This window comes from Argentina silus (assembly GCF_951799395.1).
Source record: "Argentina silus genome assembly, chromosome: 16".
NCBI lineage: Eukaryota > Metazoa > Chordata > Actinopteri > Argentiniformes > Argentinidae > Argentina > Argentina silus.
The window spans coordinates 5355532-5372831 of record NC_139670.1 but is presented as its reverse complement, the minus strand read 5'-3'; the positions used below and the strand labels follow the sequence as shown (position 1 = coordinate 5372831).

The window sequence follows — 17300 nt, the reverse complement described above, 5'->3', positions numbered from 1 at the left end:
ACTCAAATTCCTTCTTTGTTTTTTTGGGGGTTTTTTTTACAAGACAACAGGAATAGAAGGAAGTTCAACATTTGTGGCCACAATCACTTCACTATCAAAAGAACTCGAGGTACTTATGTACATTGAGGAGATTTGTCCAAATGTTTTGTGTCCCCCCTCCCCCCCCCCCATCACTCCCATTGTTCTTTTGTAAAACACTACTTTTGACCAGAGCCAATAGGGACCAGACAACAATGAATTTAGTAGAAAAGCTTTATTATATTGACATACATTATATCATCCAGTGACATCACTGGCCTGTGTGTGTGACAGGATCAGTAGATTCCGAAGGTATGCTCCTTTCCTTCTCTATATCTATCCAGGTACCGTAGAGGCTGGCCATGGGGGTACTTCACCTGAGGGGGGTGGTACACAGGCTTCCGCTCAAACTCAAACACTGGCTCCTTCATGTCTGGAGGGAGAAACAGGGAAGAGGGTGAATACAGTGCCTTTCGGAAAGTATTCAGACCCCTTCACTTTTTCCAATTTTTTTGTGTTATAGACTCAATTTGAAATGGATTCACTGGAATGGAATGGAGAACAGATGTCCCCGCACTGTGCTAAACACTCCCTGCATCCCCTTTAGTCCAAATTAGTCAAAGCGCTTGCATCCGGCATCCAGAATCACAACCAAGTGGATTGGCAGGATTCTAGACCAACCAAGAGCAGGACATTGAGGGAAAATCCATTATGGCAGATCTGAAGATACCATACGTAAATCCCACCCACTAGTAATCAAGATGGCTTATCAAGGGAGAGCACTCTGAAAGTTCATGTCTTTCCTTGATACTTGCTGAGAAACAGCTGTAGAGGCCAGTGTGCCCACACAAACATAGAATAATACATTTATTGATACACATACAATAACCAGCGTTTCAGGCTAATTGAGTAAATACATAACTGAAATAAACCCTGATTAAGTCATTTGTCAATTAATGTGTACAAGGCATTATTATGGTTGTCCTGTGTCCAGTAATTATGTTTATAGTCTGAATGACAGGTCTACCATCAGCTAAGTAACAATTAATACATCTGTACACACTGGGGTGATGTTATGGTGTGTGTGTGTGTGTGTTAGGCAGGTACTTACTAAGTGTGTTGTGGAAGGTGTTGGTGACTGACTCATCCCACTGACACTGGAAGAAGGCCAGTCCTGCTGGGGTCATACTGCCCTGGTGCCTCCTGTAGAACTCTACTGTCTTAAACGTCCGCTCAGCTAGGGATTGGCTGGGTAGGGGGAGAGACAGAGCACATTACTGAGAGAGAGAGAGAGTTCCATGTTCATCAGTTGAAAAGTCATACAAGTCCCCTTGGAGGTCTCCGTTCCTCCATTTCATTGAAATAACAAGTCACTGCGACAACAATTAGATCTTAGGATGTAGGATATCAAAACCGCCATGTGTGAAACCAAGCATCTGTCTGCATAAGTATTACTGTGGTGAAAAAAAAATAAGAGAAAAAAGATCAGCGTATCTCCTGTTGCTCACCATGGCAACGGTCTGATGTCTTCCTGGAAGTTTACAGGTCCCTCCTGTTTGAAGAGGATGTAAACCATGCGTTGGAAGCCAGTGCCTTTGGCTGGGAATGGGGCGAGGTGGTGACAGAGCTCTTCCCCTGCCTGCACCTCACCGCTGGGGATATTGCCACTAGATGAAGTCAACAGGAGAGAGAATGAATATACAGTCACCTTATAAGTACAGGAAACAGACAATGAAATGCAGAACAATGAATACTACGAGCCAAAGAATTGTGAATCACAACACATTTGTTAAGATGTGACTGGTTTGAATAAAAATGTTGGTCATGAAGAACCATAAACTGTTTTATATATGATCATTTAGATGAAGTGATTCAGCGTAAGGAGTGAGTTACCCCCAAATAATGAAAAGCATGATATACTGTAAATACATTAGTACATCTCCATCAACTATACTCACACCAGCCAATGCACATACTCCCCCTCATTGTCCAGCAAATGCTCATCTGAAATAGAGAAAGTATTTATTGACATACAATGCTTGTAGTTATATTGCCTGTCACCAACAGCCACCATACAGTCAATCATTCATTCATTCTTGTGGGACAGTGCCACCCTGTGGACTTAGAGCACAGCTGATGCTGTTGTCTGCCAGAGAGGCTCACCTGGGTTGGTGAGCAGGAGAGTCCACAGGGAGCCCTCCTCTGCCTCAAAGCTGACCCGAGGAGCCTCTGCAGCCTGAAACACACAGGAGTAGAGAAGAACAGAGGAAGGTAGACAGGACAACAAATGGAAGGGGAGAAACAAGTTAAAAAGATAGATCAAAGATGCCATCTTACAAAGTTGCATTCAGAGAGGTAAAAAGATCATCTCTAGACAGATGTGATGACCCCACCCACCCTCCCAATGCTGATGGTAGATCCACCATAGGTCTTTTATCTCTGATTTCTTGAGGTCTGAAATCACTGAGGTAAGGTCTAAGGGAAGGCGCTAGGGGTTGTTATTGGACTGGACCACGCTGTAGATATATAATACCAGCAGAAAATCACTCCCATTTGTTTTATCTCACCTCTGTTGGTGTCAGGCGATTCCCATAATGCACTTGTGCGCTGTTATCCTGGCCATAGTTGATGTGTAGTGTGACACGTGGCATAAAGTAGGCCATGGGGAACAGATCCCTGAAGATCCCATAGTGATCTGCTAGCCTCTGTATGTGGTGAGGACCAGTGCTCTCCTCCCATCCAGCCTGCACTCGGTCCAGGGGGATCCTAACTGAAAAGTGTCAAAAGAGAACATTTCTAAGAATGTGAATGGTTAGGTTCCTAATCCGCTCAGTTTTAGGAACAGGTCTGAAACGAGGGTACAGTACACCTCCAAACACTCAGAAAGAAAAGGAGGTGGTCTTTGTTCTGAACTTATGTCCGGATTTATGTTGTTGGCCAATCCTATGGTTTCTTTTATCTCTGTTTTTTCCAAACTGTTTTCCAGACTTTCCAGACGTGAAATTAATCATTGAATCGATCAGTGGATGTTTTATGGATCCTGTGTAGGGACTAGGCTATTCACAACCAGGGGACTCACAGGTCTGCAGACGAGAAGCTCTCTCCAGCTCTACATTGCTTCTGTTCTCTTTCACCACCCTTTTCCTCTCCCGTGCTTCTTTGATCCTGCTGGGACGATAATGTGACAGTCCGATGTTCACTCGCTCAGCCCCTTCAAGAGAATGAGACGCACACAAAACAATACGGGGTAATGAGCACTGAATGTTCATTAGATAGAGGGACATGACAATGTCCTCTGTATACATGCTGTCATAAGCTTCCCAAATGTCTGCATAGCAATCGCAATGTAGCAATAGGATGGGCAGCGGAAGACGATCTTGAACCAGCAACCCCGCAGATAGGAGTAGGCTACTTACTATAGAACCTCTGTGCCGTTGCAGTCAATGCCTTTTGTCAGAAGCATTGCATGCTGAAGTTGGTCAAATGACCATTTACATCTGGTCAAGTGCAATTTAATTTGAATTCATACCATTGTCAGGGTCCTCTTGGTCTTTATACTGTTTGTAGGTTTTCCACCAGGTAGGCTCGTTCCTAGTCTCTTCCGCTCTTCTGAGGTAGCGGGTGTAACTGCGATATTTCTCTAATGATTCCAAGTTTGTATAGTCTATATCTTCATTAGGCATCGGGCCCAATGGAGCGGCCCGGCGACATAAGATTGCTGTAATTAACAAAATGTAAGTTAGAATCTACACGCATGATGTGGATGAATGGACACAATGGCAAGCTGTCACAGGCTTGAGGCTAGGTAGGTTCAGAGTAGTGGTGCATATTCTGGGTAAGTTCAAAGAGGATTTGCATCCTCTTTGGTAGGTTGGGTAAGTGGGACAGGATGACAGCCGGCTAGGGGAGCTGCTGCTGCCCTGCAGCCAGCACCGACTGTCTGATGCCATGGCATGGACATGTATTGATAGCTTGCTAGCAACACACCCGCCCCAATCATTCATCATTTTCAATTAAAAACAATACATTATTGTCCCAAAACAAAATCGCACCTGCTGTCCCAAATGTCCTCGCATTTTTGACCCCTATGTCTGTCCCCGTCCGCAGCGCAGACACGCAAACCATGCGCAACGCCATTTTGGAATGACGATTGTGTTGACGATTTGCGCAAGTGGTTACAGTGGTGGAGTGGAGCAGACGTGTGATATTTGTGCGTATTTCGTCATCATATGGAGCTTCATCATTTTGGCGAGGCAGCATCCCAGCAACTGTATTGACAGATGCCCTACATTAATGTATTGAACTGGTGAGGACAATAGACTTTTATGTGGAATTTAGAAATCGTCTATACTAAATGTGCTACCTTTATTCGCTTACTATCGTAGAACTGTGCTCATATTTCGATTTGCTAGTCAGCTGTCTATGTACAGTAGCCAACTAGCTAGCTAGCTAAGCTGTGCTGTGTGTGTGTGTGTGTGTGTGTGTGTGTGGTGTGTGTGAGTGTGTGCGTGTGCGTGCGTGCGTGTGTGTGCGTGTGTGTGTGTGTAGCTAGCTAGTATCGTGTGACCCAGTCATCAGCATAAATGTCCTCCTATAAATTGTCTGTAAAGATGGGTTGGTCATACAGCAGCTGTCACTGTAGCCATTCCCCTAAATACATTTATATAATGGTTGTCAATAAGAAATGTCAAAAATATGAATCAATGAATATAAGTAATGCTTAGGAGGTTATGAGTCAGCTCATAATTAATGGGCAATGAACACATCTTAGATCAGCATCAATATTGAAAGCTATGTCTGGGCTATAATGTATGAATGGATTTGACTAGTTCCTCAGAGACAATATAACCTCTCTCATTATCTTCCCACAGATCTGAAGGTGTGTGCTGTATACTACTCGTCCTCCAGGGATGGATATTCAAAATTTGTCCTGCGCCATCTGTCTGGACCGCTTCCGAATCCCCGTCACCATCCCATGTGGTCACACCTTCTGCCGGGACTGCATCACGGCGCACTGGGACGCCAAGAGCAAGTCCGACATCGGGCCCCACTGCCCAGTCTGCAATGAGAAATTCACCACCAGGCCCGTCCTCAAACGGAACGTCTCCCTCTCAGTTCTGGCTGAGGCCACTGCCAACAGCGCCGGCGCCGGCGCGTCCGGTAGAGACACTGCTATCCCTGTTATGAGGGGCGAGAGCGCAAGGATGATGCCTCTTGTGTTGTGTGACCGCCACAAGAAACCCCTGGTGTACTACTGCAAGAGAGACAACATGTGCGTGTGCTGTGAGTGCGCCATCTCCGAATGCAAGGACCACGAGCAGGTGCTGGTTGAGGCTGAGAGGGAGAACCGAGAGGCAAGTATCATACCTTGTATGCTGCGGGTCAGTGTTTCCACTGCCGTTACTTAGACAGGGCAGAACCACCCACCCCCTCAAACCCGTCTCAGCCTTGTTGGGGGAGATTCAATAGAAAATGTTTTGGTAGCCCTGGATCCTAAGTCACTTCAAATCATGTGAAGTTTCATTCTAACATGGCTTCATGTCATTCGGACTCACTGTTGTATTGTGTATCTATGGTAACAGTTGCTGTTGAGGAGGAAGAGTGTGGACATGGGAATACGAATGGAGGAGACAGAGAGGAGCATCGCTGAGCTGACAGAGAATCTCGCCAAAGCCAAGGTAAAGCGGTCTTGTCACTAAACCCATGTATTCACACTGTAGTTGAATACAGTGCATTGTTACAGAACACATACAACCGTGACCTTAGTTTACTGTACGCTGTGACCTAATATGTTCCTTTGGTGCCTCTAGGTGACCCTACAACAGACGTCCCATTGGGTGAATGCCAAGTTCACCATGCTGCTGAAGGTGCTTGCTGAGAAGCAGGAGTCTACAGAGGGTTTCATTGAGCAGGAGACAGAGACTGCAATCTCGCAGGCAGAAGCCAGGCTAGCCGAACTGCAGGAGAGGGCTCAGCAGCTCAGAGAGAGCCAAGGCCAGATAGCAGCCTTACGCAACCTGCCTGATACCCAGCTTATACAGGTTGGCTTACTTCTAAATGCAGGGGTTTGCTCACTTGGGCACCATACACCCAGCCTGTCATTTTGCCAGAACAGAAACCGAATGGCGCCCATGTTAAAGTTTATTATTCTCCTGCACAGGAGTCGAGGCTGGTGGAGGTCCCGCGTCTTAAGAACATCCAAGTGGACGTGACGCCTAATCTGCAGGAGAGACTGAGCGTGGTGACAGAGGTCCTGACCCGGGTCTCCAAGCTCGTGTCGGAGGACCTGGAGAAGGCCGTGTGTGCAGCCGTGGGCCAGGACAAGCAAGGTAACCTCACAGAGGAGGGGATTGTCTTACCAACGTGCACCAGCGGCAACGCCCTATACTTAGAGAGATAGAGAGTGGTTGTTTTGTATTCATCTCCTTCTCTCATCTCCTTCTCTCATCTCCTTCTCTCTCTCTTTTTTTTGTCAAAGTGGTTGGCGGGAGACTCTCCTCTTTGAACATTCCCTACATCTCTTCCCCCCCCCCCCCCCACCTCCTCTGTCTTCATCTAACGTGCACCCTTCTCTTTCCCTGTATCTGTTTTTTTTTTCTCCTCTTATCTCTCTCTCCGGTCAGTGTCTGTGCTCTCATGGCTGGCCCTCTCTCCCTCAGGTTCACCCCAGGATAAGCGTCCTGTCCTGGCTGTAGTCCCCAGTCCTGCTGCTCCATGCTACCCTGCAGGGAAGGAGGGCCTCAATGCGTGTAAGTGCTGGTTTCATAGTTCACCCAAATGCGGGGTAGGGGGGTGCACTCTTCAATATGTCAATGTGTTGTCCCTTCTTTCCTTGCAGACCGCTGCTCTCTGACCTTTGACCCCCGCACGGCCAACGTCCACCTGCTCCTCTCCCAGGAGAACCGGCGGGCGGAGCATTTGACGTCGGGGCCACGCCCTGTCCCGGTCCACGAGGCTCGTTTCGACCACACCTGGCAGGTGCTGTGCTTCCAGGGCTTCACTCGGGGACAGCACTACTGGGAACTGGAGGTCTCAAAGCCTTGGGCCTACCTCGGGGTAAGAATACTAGGTGTGAAGGTACCGAATGTACGACCATAGGCTTATCTGGGGGTAAGAGGCTTATCGCCTATAGTGCTTTCTATGCCCATAACCAATCTTAAGTAGGCCAGAAGCATTTGAAATAATAACATGGGAATTATGAATATGACATCACATCTGGTTCCCTCCAGGTGACTTACGAAGGCATCCCCAGGAAGGAGAAGGGGAAGAGGTGCATGGTGGGAATGAACGAGCTGTCCTGGAGCCTGCAACTGGATGAGCGCCAGCTCAGCGCGTGGCACAACGGTCGCCGGGAGACCGTGGCCGGCCACCCGCAGCATTCCCGCATCGGAATGCTGCTGGACTACGAGGCGGGAACGCTGACGTACTACGGAGACGGCCAGACGAGGCTTCACGCGTTCCACTGTGCCTTTACGCAGGAGCTGTTCCCTGCCTGCTGGATAGGAGAGGGAGTTAGCATCACGCTGTGTTCCACATAGCTGAAGACGGAACGGGAGGGAAACCAGGGCAACAGCTTCAGTTATGTTCTGAATAAAAAAAACAAAAAAAACAAAAAAATACAATATGGTGGACACTGGCCTGCTCAAGGTAGAAGTTGCCCATGAAGCATCAGCGCCCCACAATTCTAACCTTAACCATTTGGGGACGAAAAATATATCTCTCACCCTGTATCAGTGGTTAGATAGAGACAACTTCTACCTTCTCCAACGACAGGCCTACAGTAACACAAGGTACCATATTGCCTACGACGGCAGTGGCTACAAACCTGTTTCCTTGAGAGCTGGCTGTGCTGACTTTTGTTCAAGCCCAGCACTATATCGGATTCAGCTACTGTGATTAGCTAGGCTTCTCATCAAAACCATGATGAGCTAAATCAAAAGGGCTGTTGTAGTCCTGGGCTGGGAGAGAAATGTGAACTCCATATAGTAGCTCTCCGGGAGCCAGGCTGGTCACCACTGTCCTAACCAGGGGAGGCCGGTGGAGTTAGAGATCGGAGGACGGGCTCAAGCGTGGAACGGAATGAGGAATGGTACGGTTCCATGCATTACAATGAGCCCGTCCTCCGATGTCTACCTCCACCAGCCTCCCCCTGGTCCTAACTTAATCTTCTTCTCTGAGATATGTGAAGGGAGTCACTGAGAGTTAAGGGAAGGGAGCCGATCGGACAGGATAGATACTGTAGATCTAAAAGGTCTGGATAGGTGAAGGCAGTATGGCCGTCCATTTGGTTAGGTGGAGTTGCCTCCATGGAGCTTTCACCTATCCAGGCTTTTGAGATAGGATATAGTACTGTAGTGTACATTTAGCACAGTGTGTAGGAAAGTAAGCCACTTTAGTGTATAGGGACCTACCCCGTGTATGTGAGACCTTCCGTCCTCTTACTTAAAACTACAACCCCCATTTTCCCATAAGTCAGGTAGCGAAGACATCATTTTAGAGAACATATTCTTGAACTAATGACATCAAGGTTGTGTGGTTGGTTGCCACAGATTATGACTAATGTAGCTGCAAAAGGGACCACTCCAAAACAGGAATCTTAACAGGAATGCAAACCAGTTGTCCTCCCAACACAGTTCCATGTCGTTGTACTGCTGATGATGACATTGTTGTGATAAGATTGTGCTGTACTGTTGTACAGATGTTTTTACGGGCCTCTTGCTGGGCCTGAAAACTTCACCACAAACGATAAGTAAGCACAGCTCTGACCACGGGTTGTTCAGGAACATGGGACACCCCGGGATATTGGAAAGGCGGGATACAGTGGCTTCGGAAATTATTCACTTTAAATGAATTTATGAAATTATATCACTTTAAAATGGATACAAAATGTTTTCCATCAATCCACACACAATACCTCATTTTTAGAAATGTCTTAAAATTGAAATACAGAAATATCTCATTTCCATACAGTACCAGTCAAAAGTTTGGACACACCTTCTCATTCAGTGGTTTTTCTTTATTTTTATTATTTTCTACATAGATTAGATTAATATGTAGATTAATATTGAAGACATCAAAACTATGAAGGAACACATATGGAATTATGTAGTAAACAAAAAAGTGTTAAACAAACCAGAATATGTTTTATATTTTAGATTCTTCAAAGTAGCCACCTTTTGCTTTGATGACAGCTTTGCACACTCTTGGCAATTTTGTGTCCAAACGTTTGACTGATACTGTAAGTATTCAGACCCTTTGCTATGACACTCTTAAAATGAGCTCAAATGCAAAAATGTAGTCAACAAGTCACTCAATAAGTTGTTCAATTGAGTCCATCTTAATGCAAGGATAATAATTCATGTGATTTTGAAATTAATACATTTGTTTTTATAGGGTCTCTGATTTGCATAGGAATAAATTACACTGTGTGGATCAGGTTGTCATTACAAACTGAGCAAATGGAGAGGAACAAAACTGCTCAGGAATGCAACCCTGAGGGAGAGACTTACAAAAATCTACACAGTTGAATGGCTGAGAGGAAAAAGCACAGTCGATGGGACATCATCTCAGTCACTCTACAAAATTGGTCTATAACCAAGTGGCCAAAAAGAATCCCTCAATGGAAAGATAATCTCTCACATCCATAATTGTGCTTGCAATGAGATGAATTCATGTGATACAGCAAAGAAAGTGGCTGGAAATGTGTTTATTTGGTTTAGTTTAGTGCAAATCCAGCACATGCAATGCAGTTTCCACACTGTTATCCCTCGTGTGAAGAATAGTGGTAGCTGCATCATGTTATTTGTATGTTTGTCAGCGGCAGGGATGTGGAGTTTGTCAGGACTCGGTCGTGATAGCCTAATCCACACAGTGTAATTGATTCCTATGCAAACCAGATTCCGAAATCACATGAAGTATTATTCTTGCACTCACTTCAATTCAATTGACTCAATTCAACTTGTTGAATAATTCTTTTTGCATTTCAGCAAATTTGAAGAAGTGTCAAAGGTATTTCTGTATTTCAATTTTAATACATTTGAAAACATTTCTAAAAACATGTTTTCACTTTGTGAGTATGGGGTATTCTGTGTGGATTGAGGGCAAAACATATATTTTTTTAAATACATTTTAAATTGAGTCTGTGACACAACAAAATGTGGAAAAAGTGAAGGGGTCCGAATACTTTCCGAAGCCACTGTAAGTCTCTGGAATACTGATATGGATTTGCACAAGGTCTCCAGAAGCACATGACAGGACTACTGGAAGGACCGTTTTCCGATTGAGAAGGAAAAATGCATTTAAAGGCTGCTGGCATTTCACTTTAAATTCCTGTTGACTTTGGACTGAAGCTGATGTCAATGTTAGCACTATGTTGTGTTCGAAGCGGATATAACATACCATTCATATGTGGGATAGACAAAAGAAATAATGTAAAATAAATAACATTGAAACACTTCACATCACACAAGATCAGTTTAATAAAATCAAATCCAATGCATATTAATAACAATTGAGACCATGCTTGGTTTTTTGAATAACATCTTTTACACCGTTCCAAATAAATCACTCAATAAATTAGTGGGACTTTGAAATAAATATAGCCATATATTACTGAATTAATATACACACAGCCATGACAGAGCAAAAAGGGGCCCAATGCATAGCATACTGAAAGTGCAAAGAATCAGCCATCTGCCTTGTGCCAAAGATACAGAGAAAGAGAGAGGCCCAAATACTAAGGTGCTCAGATCAGATTTAGAGATTGACCTCAAAACATATCAGTTAAGTATACACCACGAGAGAAGTTGAACCATTACTGTTATACAAGAGAAGATCGACTGACTAGAGTTTTAGTCTGTGAATCTAGAACACTGCAGAGTGATGTGGGTGAGTGTGCTTCTAGAATGTTCAGAGGAGTGAAAGACAGGACATGACATCATAGGGCAACTGCTCTATATTCACACATACACGCTGTAGCAGATTATCCTTCCCGGCATTTTTATGTCCCTCCCTAGCCCCACCACTCACTCAGTCTGGTTTAATCTAGGATCAGGGATTCACTGTCCACAGTACGGGCCATTCTGGTCCCTTCATCTGCACAACATCGTCACACTAGACCACCCTGAATTAACCCACATGAACCAGGTCAGTCCCATTGAGATTACATTTTTTTTTTTTTTTTCTTCCTAGTGTCTCTCTACGGCTCCTTCCGTTTTAAGTCGACACATTAAAAGCCTGTACACGTGAATGAAATAAAAAAAAGAATAATAAAAAAAAAAAAAAGAATACTGCATTAAGCTAGCCCCTGGATAGATTAGCAAAGAACTTACTTCATTCAGTCCAGTTTGATAGGTCAACAGTCTTATAAAATGAATAAGCTTCCTCACCACGACTACCTAGTAAGTCTCTAGCCTGGGTGGCGGTCTGTTTTCTGCTTGAGCCAACTTTGTCATTGTCTTGTTTAGCAAGGTAACGGTGTAAAAGGGTTGAATGCAGGTACTCAGGCTGCTGAATCTCACTCTGAAACCTAGCGTATCCCCCCATACCCTGACAGCTTTGGCCCAAAACTACTACAATCATATCATCCACTCCAGAAGAGCTGTCAATAAAACTGTTTTAGTTCTAGTCAGGAATGGGGCCTGCACACTAGCTGGGGATACAGTGGAGCTGAGCTAACATAGCTGATTACAGCAAAAATCACTAATAGGAATGTGAGAGAGACAGAGAGTGGCAAGTGAGGAGAGGACTGGAGTGACGAGATGGGAGGAGAGACCAAGAGGAGAGAGAGAGAGAGAGAGAGAGAGAGAGAGAGGAGGGGAGATCCCAAGGTCAGGAAGGGAGAGAGAAAGAGAGGAAGAAGAAAGAGGGATAGAGTTAGCCAGTGAGCCAGGTGAGAGGCTGGAGGAGAGACACCGGAGGAATGGAGGGATGAGGATGGAGGGATGAGGATGGAGGGTACAGGCCGTGTGAGGAAAGAGAAAGCGGAAGTAAAGAAGCACTACTGAGTCTTCTTGTCCTCAGGAGGAGAGTAGGGAGGAGGCTTGTCCTAGAAAAGAAAAGGAAAGAAAGTAAAAACATAAGATCACAGTTACACATTAGGTGGGTACACATAAGGTTACATTTGAACTAATGAATGACATTGAGTATTTTCCTTCTTAGGGGTACAGTTGGGAGCACCTGGGTGCACTGGTGTTGCTGGGAGGGGGAGGGCCCTGCCTCGTTGCCACTGGACTGTGGCTCTGTCACTGGTTCTCTACTGCTATCTGAGCTGTCTGCTGCCTTGTTTTCATTGGTCAGGACGCTGTCTGGATTGACTTGACCTGACCCTGCCTCCCCATGCTATGAGTCCAAAGTGCAGACACCATGGTTTTCAGAACTATGTTCTATCCATTCTATTTCTATAGCAGTTGGGTTAATACCCATATGCACTGTGGAACTGAAATGGGAACGGTGTTGAAACTAACAGGACATAAACTGACACTATTTGGGTGTCTTTTAACTTTTCTTGCAGAAAAACTACAAATACAACTATAGTACAACTTCCTGAGCCTGACTTTGTAAAGCAGACTGTGTAACGGTAAAGTTTGGGTGGAAAACAGGCCTACCTGTGGTAGGTAGACATGGGTGGGGGGGAGCGTAGCACAGCTGGCACTGGCTGCAGCCTCAGCTGCCTTCGCCTCCGCTGAGATGAGGGAGGGAGGGAGGGAGGGAGGGAGGGAGGGAGAGAGAACATTCATTAATGCTTGGGCACAGGAGATTACAAGGTAATTACTCATTGCACAGGTGGGGTTGAACTCATGACAAAGATGGAAGGAGTAGAGAGAGAAAGAAAGACACCTGCAAAATAGAGAGAGAGAGAGAGAGAGAGAGAGGGAGGGAATACCGACAAGCAAGAAAGACAGTTTCTATGAAGTTAGGGGAATTTCGAAAATAAATTGTAGTTGCGTTGAGATCTCACCTGCGGGTGTGGAGGGCAGGTCTGGGTCATGAGGGGGCTGCTGGCCCAGAGGAGCGGAGTAGGGAGGAGGGGGCATGTAAGCTGCTGGGCCGTCAAACGCCGGGGGGGTGGAGTAGAATCCACCTGGAGAGAGGCAGTCAGTAGTCAGGATATTGATGTCATAAAGTATTCAGTACCTGGACTAGTACGCTCTGAAAGTGGATACTCAGCATCATACCCTAACTGTTACATTAACCTAATTAACAGACTTATTCGATATTGCTTACCAATTACCTCTTAATAAAGCCACTGAGTGCTCTGGATTGCTTATCACATTGAATGTCCATTACTGTGCGTACCTGGTGGAGGTGGGTTGGGGTAGGTGTACCCAGGCGGGGGTCCAGCAGGGTACATCCCGTTGGCAGGGGGAGGGGGGTAGGCATAGGCTCCGTTGGCCATGTAGGGGCAGCCCCCGAACCCACCAGACACCGGCTGTCCTCTGGACGCTGTAGGAGAGGAAGACACAGAAGAGAGTACCGTAATGCAGGTGAAAGCTAACATTTTCAACATGCTAACTCTGTTTACCCCATGTCTGGAAATACACAATTTTGACAATTCTAATGGATTCCAATTGATGACAGTGGGGATAAATTCATCTATTCCGTTTTTTTCAACCCATCAGACATTGGTAACACAGAACAATATTAAGATTACGATCAGAGTCATATGTACTCTCTAATTGCAGGCTTCATGCACCTGCTGTACCTACCGAGCAGGCACCACCACCACCACCACCACAACAACAACAACAACAACAACAACCACTCTCTCTACGAAAGTCATGATCAGGCTCCTCTACCTTGGGCTGCCACCTGTAGCATGTACTGGCCAAACTCAATGGCTCCACCTGCAGCAAAGACCAGCTTAAAGTTGGCAGACCCTTCCCAGCCTCCTGAGATGTGGAGAGAGGAGTGCAGTTAACACACACTGGTCAACAAGAACAATTTGGCCATAAAAGAGATTCATACTTTACTGGGTAATCGGTACAAAAGAGTTCTGCTACATCCTTCAACTGAAGAAGAAAATACTGACGGTCTCACGACTAAGGTGGTAAGAACAGATCACAGCTTCAGATCTCAAGTGAGTGTTGGGCTGCAGGGCTTGGCAGAGAGATCAAAGGGCTTGATTTTTATGATTTTTAAATCCATTTTTAGCACTGTTCTCTTGTTTTTATGTACTCTATAATAATAATTTTGCAACCGTGAAAAGTCGTAATGCCTTTGTTTTATAGATTTTAACTCTAGAGGGAGATAGAGTCATACTAGCTCTCAAAAACACACACAGGTTCAAAAAGGTGCGCAATCACATACACACGGCTATTTTAGATCTGGTGAAAGATACAGTGATGTACATGTGTTCACTTTTGGACACACACGCACACGCGCACGCGTGCACACACACACACACCTCCGGGCTCTGCGCTCACGGTGCCTTTGATGTAGTTGGCCCCCAGCACAGGTTGTTTAACCTCACATCCCTTCATTAGGTAAAAGGGCATCATGAAGGACTGCAGAGCGTCACGCCCCTTAGCCAGGAAGATCACCTGTGGCGGGGGAAGGACAACAACCTCAGCTCACATTTCAACTGGCAGTCAACCTTCTCAAAAGCATATAACTATCATCTTTTGAGAGAGACTATAGCCTAATCCTAAATCTACCCCTATGCCTACCTGTATTCAATACCCATATTCCTCCACCTTGTCTTGTGATATATTGGAAGTTTCATCATATTACTTACATCGTATCCAGTCGCCCCAAAACTATAGCAGTGCTTTGGGAGTTTGTGGTGGATTAGGGATTGAGTGTGTGCTTGTCTTACCCTGTAAGGGGTGAGGTAGATGCTGCCCTTCTTGCTCTTCCTGAAAGCTTCAGGGAGGCTGTCTGCTTCACAGAAGGCCAGCTCCACATTCTCATAGCTCATCAGCAGACTGAAAACGTGTGCGTGCACACACACACACACACACACACACACACACACACACACACACACACACACACACACACACACACACTTATGAACAAGTCTGTGAATACTTTCCATTACATGATGTACATACATTTGACAACTTACAAACGTATATCAACCTGACAATCAGTTTTTCATACACTGAGGAGTAAAACGCAGGCTTGTGAGATCATGGGGACATGTTGCAACTGTCCAGTCAATTACCAGTGGTCCACTTCTTACTTCAAGTAAATAGTAAGCTGTAATAGGCTTACTACAGTCAGGACGCCTTGTGACCCACTATGGTGGGCTAGGTTTACTGGTACAACACCTAATAGGTTTATCTACCTGGACCACATTTAAAACAGGTGCTGCGCAACAAGAATGTTCGGGAACAGCTTGTTTGTTGGCGAGCAAAACCTCGGCCAACATCTACACTGACATCCGTCAGAGGCCTAATGCTATTGCAACGCACACTTCTTTATCTGTATCATCTGCTGAGGCTCGGCTGATGATGTAGCTATGGGTGTCATTTAGCTACATCACGATCAGAATGCATGCCAATGCGTTGCCATGCTACATGTTAGCTAGATAGCGCTGGCTCAGAGTCACACATGGGCTGGTTGTCAAACGGCGCTAGCTACATTTTCGTCCCACGACCAAGTTGTTGACTAGGCAGACATGTGCAGTTACTTATCTTATAGGAAAATTAATATTTCGCAATGTCAAGGTAGAGCAGCTCTAGACACGCATTGGATGATTGTGAAGACAAATATAGCTAGTAAACTATAGATAATTGTAACGCTGATAGCAACATAATAAATAACGACTAGTGGCCACGATGGCTTGCAACATTAGCTAGCAAAACCGATACCTTTCACTGTTGTTGATGATGACGCCTCCAGATTCCGAATTGTTTTTGTTTAGAGCCATTGCGATGTCGCCCCCGGTTAGCCGAATATGAAAAGACAAAATACTGTGAAACACAGTCGATTCTTTCCGCTATCTCAAAACAAAACTGGATCGAATTGGTAGTTTCCCCAGACTGCTCCACTTTCGCTTGTTGTGATGCTGATGATGGTGCTGATGATGCACCTGCACTTCCGGCATGCGTTACGCCCACACTGTGACCACACTTTAATTTCCCAATAATCCATGTCCCCAGAGTGGACAATTAGAAAATACCACAAAGATGCTTAGTGCATCAAATGCTTATGAAACTGTATGTTTGTAGTTGATTGGAAAGAGGTCTACCCTACAATTGACACATGGGGGTGCAAGTGAGCTCTTCATTATTGTTGACACAGCTGTTCTCAAATGTGTGTATTGATCCCTGTGAGCATTTAAGGAACAGTAAGTGGTAAAACAATTGAAACTTAAATATGTACTTAAAGACAGCAGGCTTTAGGTTTGTTATTGTGATCCTACAGAGTTCGATGGCTGTTACCCTGATTTTACAGTGCCTTCGGAAAGTATTCAGATTTTTGTTGTGTTATAGACTCAATTTAAAATGGATTAAATTAAAAGAATTTGTGTGTGGACTGATGGCAAATTCTTTTAATTTAAGCCATTGTAAATTGAGTCTATAACACAACAAAATACTTTCCGAAGGCACTGTATGACCTTTCTTCATGCCCACACACAGTTCCATATGACCATCTATTTGTCACACAAACTGAGTCATAGCCGTGTGTGTGTGTGTGTGTGTGTGTGTGTGTGTGTGTGTGTGTGTGTGTGTGTGTGTGTGTGTGTGTGTGTGTGTGTGTGTGTGTGTGTGTGTGTGTGTGTGTGTGTGTGTGTGTGTATGTGTGTGTGTGTTTGTGTACCATACTCAGAATGAGCTCGTATTATGTTGCATTTCCTGGCAGAAGGTGCAAGGGGTGCATGGTGCAAGGGGGTACTTTTTCTGGTCAGTGCAGCCCACCATCCTTACCAAGCAGTGGTGAATTCTGAGAAGTACACTGTGCTGTACTAGCAAGGTTTGAGCATTCAACCTCCAAGTTAAAACTCTTGGAACATTCTGGTAATGCTCAAAGTGCATTGCAAGATTTTATGTAATCATTCATAACAAATCATTATAAAATACTTAGAACCATAACTAGTCTACTACATGAACTCCTGATACTTTTCATTGGTAAAGAGCATCTAAAGTGCAACATCTTGCTGTAATAATTCAAAACCGCACATAAATCTTCATGACATGGGTGGGCGTAGCCTATTGTAAATGTCATTTTACACTTGTACATACTGCCATAGAGATCTTCCGATCTCAATGTTATCGTCCGGACATGTACAGAGTCAATGTGTGTTCCACTAACCCCAAAGCAATGTTGAGGAAGTC

The 17300-nt window shown here is 45.0% G+C and overlaps 3 protein-coding genes across 3 annotated transcripts in view; 1 reads left to right on the top strand and 2 right to left on the bottom strand.

Moving 5' to 3' along the window:
- wbp2 (WW domain binding protein 2) overlaps window positions 1–16019 on the bottom strand; it is a 294959-nt gene extending 278940 nt beyond the window's left edge. Inside the window, exons 1-8 of the mRNA XM_083687146.1 lie at window positions 15834–16019; window positions 14834–14942; window positions 14423–14558; window positions 13815–13907; window positions 13315–13461; window positions 12977–13099; window positions 12624–12700; window positions 8576–12064 (exon numbers count right to left, since the gene is read on the bottom strand). Of these exons, the coding sequence (XP_083543272.1) occupies window positions 12017–12064; window positions 12624–12700; window positions 12977–13099; window positions 13315–13461; window positions 13815–13907; window positions 14423–14558; window positions 14834–14942; window positions 15834–15892 (792 nt within the window). The 5' untranslated portion in view covers window positions 15893–16019 and the 3' untranslated portion in view covers window positions 8576–12016. The remainder of the gene's footprint in view (window positions 1–8575; window positions 12065–12623; window positions 12701–12976; window positions 13100–13314; window positions 13462–13814; window positions 13908–14422; window positions 14559–14833; window positions 14943–15833) is intronic.
- mrpl38 (mitochondrial ribosomal protein L38) lies at window positions 256–4155 on the bottom strand (the record flags this gene model as incomplete). Its single annotated transcript, XM_083687005.1, has 9 exons — window positions 256–451; window positions 1130–1266; window positions 1527–1685; window positions 1977–2022; window positions 2182–2254; window positions 2586–2788; window positions 3098–3229; window positions 3548–3736; window positions 4071–4155. 9 exons carry the CDS (start codon window positions 4153–4155, stop codon window positions 315–317), a joined length of 1161 nt encoding a protein of 386 aa, XP_083543131.1. The 3' UTR covers window positions 256–314.
- On the top strand, window positions 4236–7564 carry trim65 (tripartite motif containing 65). The gene is made up of 8 exons (XM_083687149.1): window positions 4236–4324; window positions 4890–5372; window positions 5601–5696; window positions 5829–6059; window positions 6179–6347; window positions 6678–6767; window positions 6857–7074; window positions 7248–7564. Exons 2-8 carry the CDS (start codon window positions 4929–4931, stop codon window positions 7554–7556), a joined length of 1557 nt encoding a protein of 518 aa, XP_083543275.1. The 5' UTR covers window positions 4236–4324; window positions 4890–4928; the 3' UTR covers window positions 7557–7564.
- Window positions 16020–17300: the final 1281 nt, after the last annotated feature.